The sequence below is a fragment of the Hemitrygon akajei genome, chromosome 2 (genome assembly GCF_048418815.1).
Source record: "Hemitrygon akajei chromosome 2, sHemAka1.3, whole genome shotgun sequence".
Classification (NCBI taxonomy): domain Eukaryota; kingdom Metazoa; phylum Chordata; class Chondrichthyes; order Myliobatiformes; family Dasyatidae; genus Hemitrygon; species Hemitrygon akajei.
The window spans coordinates 7,044,292-7,057,522 of NC_133125.1; the positions used below are offsets into that span (position 1 = coordinate 7,044,292).

The following is a 13,231-nucleotide window of genomic DNA, read 5'->3' on the forward strand; positions in this document are numbered from 1 at the left end:
TCCAAAGAGATCCCACCTCCAAGCATATCTTTATGCAGGGATATATATCTACTCACACACTTACTATAATTGTTTGACTTCTTTCTTTCTATATTATCATGGATTGCATTGAACTGCTGCTGCTAAGTTAACAAATTTCACATCACATGCCAGTGATAATAAACCTGATTCTGATTCAAAACTCTGGTGGAACTCAGCAGAAAGAGAAAATCTGCAGATGCTGGTACAATTCATGCTGTTACAATTATATTTCTATGCTAGAAGGACTGTCCTGTTGTACATACTATTTATTATGTTACAAATGATGAACAACTCTGATGGGCAGAAGGGTACAGAATCGCCAATGCCCCCCCCCCCCCCTTTTGGAGAATCGCAAATCACTACTATTTCGATGCTGTTATCAAGGAAATGAGAGAGACACAGGACAGCTGCCAGGGCAGTTGTTATTGATAACAGCTCATGAAAATTAATGAGAGGCCCAGCTAAGGTGGAATGTCTCCTCCTAACAAACAAGGGACGGAACCATTGATTACTGCTATTGTCTTTTGGAGAAGGTTTGTGTACTTGGTACTGTTCTATTCATTGAAACCGCTCAGGGGGCAACCAGAGTGGGCTGGTTTGATGGGTTACATCATCTCAACCTGATTGACACCTGAGACCCCGTGAGTGGGGATAAAAGTGAGGTCTGGGGAACACCCCTCAGATGCACCAGGAGAGATGCTACGATACCGGTGGGAGCTTGTGTGTGTATCCACCCTTGCCTGGGTGACGAGTCCACCATGGAAGAACGGTCTAGCTAAAGGATGGAGGGGTCATATGTGAATGGCCACAACAACAACAACGCATCGACGGATCAAGATCGTAAAGGAAAGTTGGCAAGTCAATAGCTGGTACTGTTCTCTCTCTCTCTCTCTCCAACAATTGCAACACAGCAACCAACAACTACCGCAGCCTGCATGAACTGTACTGAACTTTATATTTCCATCTGACAATTCATTATCCCCTAGACAATGATAGAGCTTATTTCTTACAGATTATTATTATACCCGCACTTTTAGGTTTAGTATTGATGATGTATATTATCTGTATATTTGCATTGATATTATTTTTGTGTATTTTTACTAATAAATACTGTTGAAAATAGTATCACCAGACTCCAACGGACACTTCTATCTTTTCTGGTAAGGCACCCAGTTACGGGGTTCGTAACAATTACAAATTATTATAAATTGCACATTTAGACGGAGATGTAACGTAAAGATTTTTACTCCTGACGTATGCGAAGGATGTAAGAAATAAAGTCAATTCAATTCAATGAATCCAAGGAACACAGGCATCATCTATGGAAAAAAGTACAATTCACGTTTCGGGCCCAGACCCTTCGGCTGGACCGATTATGCGGATGCTGGAAATCTAACGCAACAGGAAGAACTTAGCAAGTCAGGTAGCATTTTCTACGGAAGGAAAAAACAGTCAATGACTTGGTTGAGAGCATTTACCAGGACTGGAATGAAACGGGGGAGAGACCAAGAAATTATTTGAAGCCAGAAACCACCCTCCGGACGGGTTTCACTGGATATGCGCCCACCGGCGGCCGACAACATGATTGGCTAAGCCGGCTGTCAGTCCGAATGGTTCCGATGGATGTACGGATCGCCCACCGGCGACAGTGATTGGTGAACATGACTGTCAGTCAGGCCTTCTGGGGTCCGGATGGCTCTGATTGGATGTGCTGACCTCCCACCACGCCGAACGGTAGAGGGTGTTGATTGGCGAAGACGGCTGTCAGTCAGTCTGTCGGCCGGCGGCGGGACCATGTCTTCGGGCTCGGCCGCGGCGGTGGAGCGGGATGGTGGCCCCGTCATAGAGTGGTTCTGGCACCGCAAGGTTTCCCAGGGCTTGTACCTGATCCGGGAGCGCTTCTTCGATGCGGGGAAACGGGCCAACATCTGGCTGCTGCGGGGTTCGCAGCGGGACCTGGTGGTGGATGGCGGCCTGGGCCTAAGGGATCTGGCCGGCTACCTGCACGCCCATCGCCTCATCGGCGACAAGCCGGTGATGGCCGTCGCCACCCACGTCCACTTCGACCACTCGGGCGGCCTGCACCACTTTGAGCGGGTGGCCGTACACCGGTTTGAGGCCGGCGCCCTGATGCGGGGCGATAACTACGAGGCGGTGACCTGGCTGTCGGACGCCGACATCTCCAGGGCCCCTCGGCCGGGCTGGAAGGCGAACACGTACCGGGTGAAAGCTGTGCAGCCCGCCCGGGTCCTGGATGAGGGTAAATATTTCGTGGGGGATTAAGCCATCGTATGGCCCAGGGCTTCGTTGTTGCTCGGTGGGTGGAATCAGCTGCTGGCTAGTGAATTTATTATCAGTGCATATACGGCACCATATACAAACCTGAATTTCATTTTCTCGTGGGCATTCATAGCATTACAAGAAACAGAATCAATGAAAGACCGCACCCTACAGGGCGAAGAACAAGTATGCAAAAGACAACAAACTGTGCAAATATAAAAAGAAGGATAATCAAGAAAGTCTGTAAATGTTGGAAATCCAGACTTAACACAAAATGCTGGAGGAACTGGGCAGGTCAGGCAGCATCTATGACCTGCTGCATAATAATAGAATAACCAAATAAGCAATATTGTGGATGTGACATGAGTCTTAAGAATGTGAGTCCATAGGTTGTGGGAATAGCTTGGTGATGGGATGAGTGAAGTTAGCCCCTCGGTTTCAAGACCCTGATGGTTGGAAGGGTAATAATGATAGGAATCCAGGGCAACGTGTGCTGCGGGAAGAAATTTGTCACCGGATGCCCTCCCACAGGGCCTGGGCCACAGGCCGACTGTTTCATACTCGGTAGGTTGGGCAGCATCTGTGGGCCATGGCATGGAAGGTCTAAATTGCAATTTTAAAGCTGTGCCGTTTTGATTATAGTTTATAGATTTCTGATACACTCAAGTCTGTGGAATTTTATCTTTTCAAGACCAGGTTTCAGTGTGAGAATATGCATGTTAAAGAAATAGCAACACATACAAGAAACAAGAAATTTTGCAGATTCTGAAAACCAAAGCAGCGCACACAAAATGCTGGAGGAACTCAGCAGGTCAGGCAGCACCTATGGAAATGAATTTCTGGCCGAGAGCCTTCATCAGGACTGGGGGTGGGGGGGGGGGGGGGGGGGAGGGAAGGAGGATAGGTGAAGCCAGGTGTGTGGGAAAAGTAAAGACTGGAGAGGAAGGAACTGGATAGGAAAGGAGAGTGGACTATAGGAGAAAGGGAAGGTGGAAGGGCACGGGGGTGGGGGGGGGGAGAGGTGATATGCAGATGAAAAGATGTGCGAGGCCAAAGTAGAAAAAGATTGGGTTTATTCTAGACTTTTATACTGGAGGTGAAATCAATATTCATGCCACACACAAAAAATGCGGGTCTTGGCCCGAAACATCGACTGTACTTCTTCCTATGGATGCTGCCCGGCCTGCTGCGTTCCACCAGCATTTTGTGTGTGTTGCTTGAATTTCCAGCATCTGCAGATTTCCTCGTGTTTCAATATTCATGCCATCAGATTTTGAGGCTACCCAGATGAAATGTAAGGTGGTATTCCTCCACCCTGAGAGTGGCCTCATTGTAAAACAAGCAGAAGCCATGGACTGACATGTCAAATGGGAATCAGAATTAAAATATTTGGTCATTGGGAAGTTCTACTTTTAGTGGATGGAGTGGAGGTGCCAGATGAGAAGCTTGGCGGTCCTGATGAAGGATCTTGATGTTTCTCCAGCATTTTTGTGTGTTGCTCTGGATTTTCAGCTTCTGCAGAATCTCTTGTGTTTATACAGTCAACATTTTTGAACTTTTCACGTTTAGTTATTCAAGTTAAATGCATACTTTGCATCTGTATTTACTCGGGAGACGGATACAGAGTTTATAACAGTAAGGCAAAACAGCATCAACTTCATGGACTCTGTATGAGGAGGTGTTTGTTACCCTGAGGCAGATCAGGGTGGATAAATCCCCAGGGCTTGACAAGGTGTTTTCTCGAACCCAATGGGTGGCAAGTGCAGAAATTGCTGGGGCCTGCGCACAGATGTAACCCTTAGCTACAGGATAGGTACCAGAGATTTGAAGATAGTTAATGTTGTTCTGCTGTTTAAAAAAGGCTCTAAACAGAAACCAGGAACTGAGTTTGACATCAGTTGTGGGAAAGTTATTGGAAAGTATTCTAAGGGACTGGATATATAAGCATTTGGATAGACATGTACTGATTTAGGATAGTCAGCATGGCTTAGTGCATGGTAGGTCATCTCTAACCAATCTTACCCAGATTTTTTTTTCAAGGAAGTTATCAAGAAAGTGGATGAAGGCAATTTAGTGGATATTGTCTACATGGACTTCAGCAAGACATTTGATAAGGTCCCAAATGGGAGCCTGGTCAAGAAGGTTCAGTTGCTTGGCATTCAGGATGAAGTAGTAAATTGGATTAAACATTGGCTTTGTGGGAGACGCCAGAGAGTGTTTGTGGAGGGTTGCCTCTCTGACTGGAGGCCTGTGACTTGTGTGCTGCAGGGTTCTTTGTTGTTTGTCATCTGTCAGTGATCTGTATGATAATGTGATTAACTAGATCAGCAAATTTGCAGATGACACCAAGATTGGGGGTATGGTGGACAATGAGGAAGGCTGTCATGGCTTGCAGATGGATCTGCATCAGCTGGAAAAATGGTAGACAGAGTGTAATGGAGACAAGTGAGAGGTTTTGCCCTTTGGTGGGACCAACCAGGGTAGGTCTTAAAGCAGTGAACTGAGAGTGTGGTAGAACAAAGTGATCTGGGAATACAGGTGTATAATTTGTTGAAAGTGGCATCACAGGCAGATGGGGTCATAACAAAAGCTTTTGGCACATTGACCTTTATTCTATGTATTGAGTACAGGAGATAGAATGTTATGTTGAATTTGTGTAAGACATCGGTGAGGCCTAATCTGGAGTATTGTGTGCAGTTTTGGTCACCTGCCTACAGGAAAAATGCAAGCAAGGTTAAAACAGTGCAGAGAAAATTTACAAGGATGTTGCCGGTTCTTGAGGATCTGAGTTGCAAGGAGTGATTGAATAGGTTAGGACTGTATACTTTAGAACATAAAAGATTAAGAGGAGATTTGATAGAGGTATGCAAAATTATGAGGGTGTAGATAGGATATATGCAAGCAGACTTTTTCCACTGAGGTTGGGTGGGACTACAACCAGAGGTCATGGCTTAATGGTGAAAGGTGAGGTTGAGGGGGAACATGAGGGGAAACTTCACTTAGAGGGTCGAAGGGAGTGGAATGAGCTGCCAGTACAAGTGGCCCACGTCAGCTTGATTTCAATGTTCAAGAGAAGTTTGGATAGGTACATGGACTAGTTGACTAGTTGGGCTGAAGGAGCTGTTTCTGTTCTGTTCTTCTCTATGACTATCACTCAACCATACTTGAATATAGCCAAATGAAAGTCACAGGAGAGGAGTTTTATGAATGGACTACATTAAAATATGGAAGTAATATCAGTTATAATCTTCATAAAAAGTATGGATAAATACTGTGCAATGTCAACATAATGTGCATCTGACTTAATGTCAGCAAGACCAAGGAAATGATTATAGGCTTCAGGAGAGGGAAACCAGAGGTCCATGAACAAATGCTCATCAGAGGATCAGAAGTAGAGAGGGTCAGCAACCTTAATTTTCTAGGTGTTACTATTTCAGGACATGTGACTGCAAAGCACACCTCTGCTTCCTTAGGAGCTTGCAAAGATTCTGCATGACATCTGAAGCTTTACAACACTCGTATAGATGTGTAGTGGAGAGTGTATTGACTGGTGGCATTATGGCTTGGTATGGAAACACCAATGCTTTTGAATGGAAAATCCTAAAAAAAAAGTAGTGTGTTCTGCCCAGTACATCAATGGTAAAGCCCTCCCAACCATTGAGCACTCACACCTTGAGCACAGGTTCAAAAAGTTACTACCCCTCAACAATCAAACTCTTGAATAAAAGGGGATAACTTCACTCGCCCATCATTAAAATGTGCCTATAACCAATGGACTTGCTTTCATGGGATCTTTGTTTCATGTTTTTGTTACTTACTGCTTATTTATTATTAGCATTTTCATAGTTTGTTGTCTTCTGCACTCTTGTTGATTTGTCATTGATCCTGTTATTTTTCTACAGATTTGTTGATTTTGCCCACAAGAAAATGAATCTCAGGGTGATAAATAGTGACATATATGCATTTTGGTAATAAAATTCACTTTGAACTTTGATATCAGAGGACAATGTTAGTACTGCAGTATAAGCTACTGGCATTATTGATACTAACATTTAACAGATTCCCTTGATGGGAAGCAAGCCAAAATAATACTGTAGTACAGTGGATTCTGGTTAATTGGGATACTTTAGGACCAGTACATTTAGGCCCAATTAAGCAACTGCTCCAATTAACTGACGTTTTATAGAAATAGTTTAAAAACAAATTAAAAAAAGACAAACTAACAAATAACAAATGAGAAAATCTGCAGATGCTGGAAATCCAAGCAACATGCACAAAATGCTAGAGAGACTCAGCAGGTAAGGCAACATCTATGGAGAAGAGTAAACAGCTGATGTTTTGCACCAAGGCCCTTCAGCAGGACTGGAGGAAAAAAAGATGAGTAGGCTTATGTCAATGCACTGTCTCCTGTACCGTTGCGATGAGGCCACACTCAGGTTGGAGGAACAACTCCTTGTATTCCATTTGGGTAGCCTCCAACCTGATAGCATGAGCATCGATTTATCAAACTTCTAGTAATGCCCCCCTCCTTCACCATTTCCCATCCCCTCTTCCCTCTTTCACCATACCTGCTAGCCTGCCTTTTGCCTCCCCCTCTGCTGCTGCTCCCTCCCCCCCCCCTTTTCTTTCTTCCAGGGCCTTCTGTCTTCTAATAGATTCCCCCTTCTGTCCTTTATCTCTTTCACCGATCAACTTCCTAGCTCTTTACATCATCCCTCCCCCTCCCGGTTAAACCTATTACCTTGTGTTTCTCTCCCTCCCCCCACCCATCTTTTAAATCCACTCATCTTTTTTTCTCTCTCCAGTCCTGCTGAAGGGTCTCAGCTCAAAATGTTGACTTTTTTCCGTAGGTGCTTCCTGGTTTGCTGAGTTCCTCTAGCATTTTGTGTGCAAAACTGAGTAACAAATTATATGTTTAAATTAAATATAGAAGAATTGGAACACCACTACTACTACAGTACTATAAAACTGTATTAGTTCCTAATAGTTCTATCAAGGAAAAATAACAAGGCATGTCATCTTGAAATTGCACTGTACTTTAGCTAGAGGTATGCAAATTTCTAAAAAAAAAAGGGATGATTAATTGTGAAGAACTTTTTAAATTGTTGGCTTAAGCACATCGGCCAGACAAATAACCTATGATTCTATGATCAAATCAATATTACAGCATAAAGGCATTGATCCTGACTATGACCAGGAGAGAGGTAAAATAAAGCTGGATTCATTTGCACCAGTTTGAGAATTTTCCACAGTTACCCCATGGCAAGATGAACACAATTCTATATTTTGCTTACTAGTTTCAACACTTATTTCACAAAAAAATAAGCAAATAGTTATATAAAGCCAATAAAATGATGTCTTTTTATGAAGATGGCTGGAATACAATCAATCCTTATATATATTAACAGTTCAGATTCTTGCATTATATATTTAATATAATTGGCAAGGATTACAGATTCCTGAGACATTTATGCTTTATATTAGGTGACGTTATTAATCTTGGAAATCGTCAGCTCACTGTTCTACACATGCCTGGTCACTCCAGAGGTTCCATCTGCCTTCATGACCAGGAGAATCGCACTCTCTTTAGTGGCGATGTAGTGTACAATGGAGCACTGATTGACTGGCTCCCTTACAGTAACGTGAGTGACTACATCCAAACCTGCAAACGCCTAATGACGCTGGTGGACAATGACCTTGTGGAAGAAGTGCTACCTGGCCACTTTGATTCCTTTGATGGTGAAAGACTTTACATCTTGGCCTCAAGTTATGTTTCTAGTGCAGGAGTGTGCCATAAAATGTTGTCGTTTGCTATTCGAGGCATTGCAAGTGTAGTCCTTCGGTTTAAGAATTTTCATAGACGATAAGATACACTTATATAAGATAAGATCTTAGCACCACTTAACCTTTCAGATTTAAATAAAATTGCTTTGTAAAGAAGTGGAAGTCAAATGTTACTCATTCTTAGGGAGTTAAGATTAATACTTGCTTATTGAAGGAACACACACAAAATGCTGGTGGAACACAGCAGGCCAGGACCCTCGGCCTGAAACGTCGACAGTGCTTCTCCTATAGATGCTGCCCAGTCTGCTGTGTTCCACCAGCCTTTTGTGTGTGTTGTTTGAATTTCCAGCATCTGCAGATTTCCTCGTGTTTGCTTATTGAAGGATGCTGTTTTATAATGCTCCTTGTGGAAGAGTTCAGTCATGTAACAATTCTACAAGTAATTTTGTGATTATATACTTAAAAAGAATGGAAATGGAATATTAGATTCAACAAGCACACACTTTGTATTTTATGAAAGACTGCCTTTGAAGTTTAATTATTTATTTATTGAGATACCGTGCAGAATAGGCCCTTGTGGTCCTTTGAGTCACACTGCCCAGCAATCCCCCTATTTAATCCTGGCCTAATCAAGGGACAGTTTACTATGACTAATTAACCTATCAACTTGGATGCCTTTGGACTGTGGGAGGAAACCCACATGGGGAGAATGTACAAACTCCTTACAGACAGTGGTGGGAATTGAACCCAAGTCACTGGTACTGTAAAATGTTGGGCTAACCACTATGCTATTGTGCCACTGACTCATTAGAGATGCAATTACTTCACAGTTTTTAATCTAGCTGTGTAATTTTAAAACACATAACACATTTAGTTGACATACAATTTAAATGTTACCTGATTTTTGCTGGAAAGAGAACAGTTGGATTACTTAAATCAATGTACCAATTTTTTCTCCCCCCTCTAAACATACAGAAGGGGGTTGAAAAACCTTTCTTAGCCTTTTATTGATGATGAGAAGCAGTTAAAAATTATCTCTTCGAATCTGTATATGATGATGAAGAAGGAAAATTGTGTTCCTGCTTGAATAGTTCACATCTTTGTGAATTTCCCAATTGCTCAGCTAACAGGACTAACCTTATGATAAAGCACCCGTGTTTCAGGATGTTAATTTCTTTTCTGTAGACAAATTAAGTTCTGTCACTTAATTAAAATAACTATTCTCTGCTGAGAAAGTTATCTCCAGTTGAAGTCGATGAGCAAATGAACACTAGGAAATAGTAACACTTCTCCTATCACTTGTACTGGGGTGCAGGCCACCGACAGTAGCTTGCCAGAGTCCTCTGTCCTGAGCCAGTCTTCCACATTATCTCCAGGTGTAGTCCATCTCTTGGTGTATCTTTCCTTTCCCAGAGATGAGGCTTTTGCAGCTTCTGTTGGTGTTTCTGTAGCTCTGGGTTTTTACAGCTTGGGTTGCTAGCCCCATGCTCAACACACCTCCTTTCGTAGCCAGCTTGGGCAGTCCCCGAGGAGTTAGGAAATAGTATGGTGTAAAATGAGGATCTATACAAATTCCATCAGAAAGCTTGGCAACTTTTAAAATCAAATAATGTGTATATCTACAGTTGGGTCAGACGTTAGTGCTTTTTAATGTAAAAATGTGTTCAGTGCAATTTTCACATTTGCATTGCAGTACTTGATGCAGGAGCTCGTGGGAGAGTGTATTATGTTTCCTTAGTATCTAGTTTTGAGATGTCTTTTGATGCAGGGACATGGGCTGAGCAAGGATTAGGGGTGAGCTGATCATTTGGTCCAATAGTCTGAAGCAAGGGTTCCCAAACAGGGGTCCATGGACCCCTTGGTTAATGGTAAGGCTCCATGACATAAAAATTAGGAACTCCTGATCACTCTGAAGGATGCCAAGACCTTGTCTAGCTGAGAGTCAGCCTGGAAGGGTTTTCTGTGGAACATGATGAGGATATGTATAGTGGAGTTTTGTATCGATCACTGTTCTCCACAGTCCTTTGTCTTTGGTGATGATATTCTGGAGAGCCTCTCACTATTGTCAAGTGATAGCATAGGTACTATCCAAGAGAAAACCATTATGAAATGTCTAAATAGGATAGTTTGCATAAGAGCAAGTCTTGCAGCCAATGTCAGAATTAAAGGGAATAGTAGTTAATAGTAATATAATTGCACATTAAAATAGTGGATACAATGTTGCAATTAATTATTTTGTTAGTGACAGGAATTTATTCAAAAACCTGAATGAATTTTGTTTTTATCTGTGGCAAGAGGCCTTTGCTTATGTATTTGCATATAACTGAGAGCTCACCTTCTGGGGGAGGGGTAAACTTGAAATAGGTAATTGAACTGGGGCATCCCCTTGGGTTAGGAACATTTAAGCAAGGTCTAGTTAACATTCTACAGTGTCAGGAAACATAACAGGACCTCCATGCACTTCTAAGTTCAAAGTAAATTTATTATCATAGTCACTATATACAACACGGAGATTCATTTTCCTGGGGACATGCTCAATAAATTATAGAATAATAACCAAAAGGGAATCAATGAAAGACTGTCCAACTTAGAAGTTTAATCGACAAACACCCTGTTAAGACACTTTGCAAAGTCTTACTGAAATGGTATGAACCTTGCTCGTACTGTTTTACCTGCTGGACTGTGTAAGCAGTATCAGAGATCCAGGAAAGTGAAGTTTCATGCACTTATTTATCTTTGTAAAGAAGAAATAGTGTTACAATGTATTGTCAACATCTTCACCTGTCTTCTAAAATACTCTTCTGGTTATAACATGAGAGAGCAACATTGTGTGAGGTGTGTTTTGAGATTCTAGTATAGAATAAAATATGGGAAATAAATAATGACTTAATTCTTACGTTGAGCAAGAAAAATGAAACCGAATCCACAGGTGGTAGTTTATATGTTCGATCTTGATTAATTTGGTATTCATATTCACTACAGATGTAACAATGAAAACAAGCATATTGCCAATAAAACATGTTTAGTTGTTTTTTAGGGGATTCATGTTAAAAGTTAACTTTTGCATCAAGCTTTTAAAAAAAAACTAACTATAATCCAATTACATTTTGAAATTCTGGAATAAACAGAACACAATCATAGAAGTCACAGGTCAGTTTACTTCCAGCTCATGTGATTGTTCTAATTCAAGGTCTTTGTTACCTTATTTTGGGAATGAATTGTTTCACAGTCCTTCATCACTGTACACCCTGCACATCCATTATATCAGTATTTAAAATAAATGCATTCAAAAGATTAACAGTATTCCTGATAACTTGTGTTTTGATTTGACACAGCCAGCAATTTAGCTGATGCATTTATATTGCATGGGAGTTCCTTCAAGACAACAGGAAATAAAAAGTACCTCAATTTAAATGAGTTAGAATGAAACCTGCCAGACAGTTACACTACTTGTGTTAATCAAGGTATTATGGGACATTCAGAGGTGCCCAATTTCTAAATTTGTTTCACTTTTATAGTTTATATCACTATCTGCATAATAATTTTCCAAATTTCTTGTGTGATTTTACTCAATTCTCCCCCTTTGTAGTTGTATTTGACTGGCATATCAGAAAATCTGAGAAAATATATAAAATATACATGAAACACATCTATAGTAAAATAAATTCTGAAGATGCTCCTTTCTTTTCTGTCAACAGATGTTTAGACTTGTTTCTGTCAGGGCATGAACCAATTCTGATTTTTTTAAAAAGCAGCAGCTATATATGCATCCCAACGATAAATTGTTTTAAGACCCTGTCAAATAATAATTTATTGTAACCAGCTTACATCTGATCTTCATTTTGTATCCTCTGTGGTGCTATCCTCGTCTGTGGTTTGGGATTTTGTTCTTTAGCAGTAAGGATTAGGGAAAAAGTGTTATTTATTTTAAATATTGGGGTTTTTGATACGAAATGCATTTGCAAGATTATAAAGAAGGCATCAGCATAAGGGACAATTGATATTGAGTTTTTAAAAATTCTCCAGTGCCTAAAATAATGAGTTTGTTATTGAGTATTAATAATCTGTATGGATACCTCACACCCAGCCAGGTTCATGGTAGTCAGTGTCTGGCAATGGACTCCCCTGTGCTTGAGAACTGAAGGAAAACGTAAACAAAGTCACAGCAACTTGTCAGTTGAGCTATGCGTCTTTTTCACACACTAGGTGTAGCTGATGGTATAATTCAAGCAATCACAAGTATAATGTTCATATTGGCACGTGAATGGAAAGTTGTTAGGATTTATATTTTTGGCAGCCTTAACAATTAAACGTGTGGTTTAAGCCAAGCAAGGCAATCCACTGCTAGGGGGAAATATAAAATATTTGTGATGTTGCCAATTGAGGTTAAATTATACTAATCAATTCACTTAGTTCAAACATTGCTGTGAAATAAATCACTAATTTTTTCTAATGTAACTTTTGTCTTAATTTCTTTATTTGATTTAAAACTGGAGTGACTAGCAATGACATGCATGAGAGAATGTTTATGATCCAAAATCCATGACACTCTTGATTCAACCAGTGCATTTGTAGATAGATACTTTATTCATCCCAAAGGAAATTACAGTGTCACAGTAGCAATACAAATGCACAGATATAAATATTAGAAGGAAAGAAGAAAAAATAAGTTACCACAAAGAGTCTAACAGGAGGAGATCATAACTGCCCGGCTATAGGTTGACTCATTATAGAGCCCAATGGCTGAAGATACGAATGACCTCTATAGTGCTCTTCGAAATAACACAGTTGTCTTATTGTATTACTAAAAGTGCTCCACTGTTATTCCAAGATGGCATGCATAAGAGTGAGAAACATTGTCCAGAATTGCCAGGATTTTCTGTAGGGTCCTTTGTTCTACCACAGTCTCCAGTGTGTCCAATTTGACTCCTATAACAGAGCCAGCCTGTTCTAATCAGTATATTGACCCTGTTGCCCCAGCACAGCACCACATAGAAGATTGAACTGGCGACAGCAGGCTGATAGAACATGTGAAGAAGAGGCCCGCCTAATCCAAAGGACCTCAGTCTCTTCAGAAGTAGAGGTGACTCTGGTCCTTCTTGTACCTCTGTCAGTGCTCCTCTCAAGTCTGTCATCCAGGTGCACC

General features: G+C 41.1%; 1 protein-coding gene across 1 annotated transcript; it reads left to right on the forward strand.

Moving 5' to 3' along the window:
- Positions 1-1,769: 1,769 nt before the first annotated feature.
- On the forward strand, positions 1,770-11,388 carry mblac2 (metallo-beta-lactamase domain containing 2). Its single transcript, XM_073066729.1, has 2 exons — positions 1,770-2,281; positions 7,786-11,388. Exons 1-2 carry the CDS (start codon positions 1,816-1,818, stop codon positions 8,166-8,168), a joined length of 849 nt encoding a protein of 282 aa, XP_072922830.1. The 5' UTR covers positions 1,770-1,815; the 3' UTR covers positions 8,169-11,388.
- The last annotated feature ends 1,843 nt before the right edge of the window (positions 11,389-13,231 follow it).

Coding starts and splice junctions, on each gene's coding strand:
- mblac2 (XM_073066729.1), top strand. CDS start 1,816: ATGTCTTCGGGCTCGGCCGCGGCGGTGGAGCGGGATGGTGGCCCCGTC. Junction 2,282..7,785: donor CGCCCGGGTCCTGGATGAGG/GTAAATATTTCG, acceptor GCTTTATATTAG/GTGACGTTATTAATCTTGGA.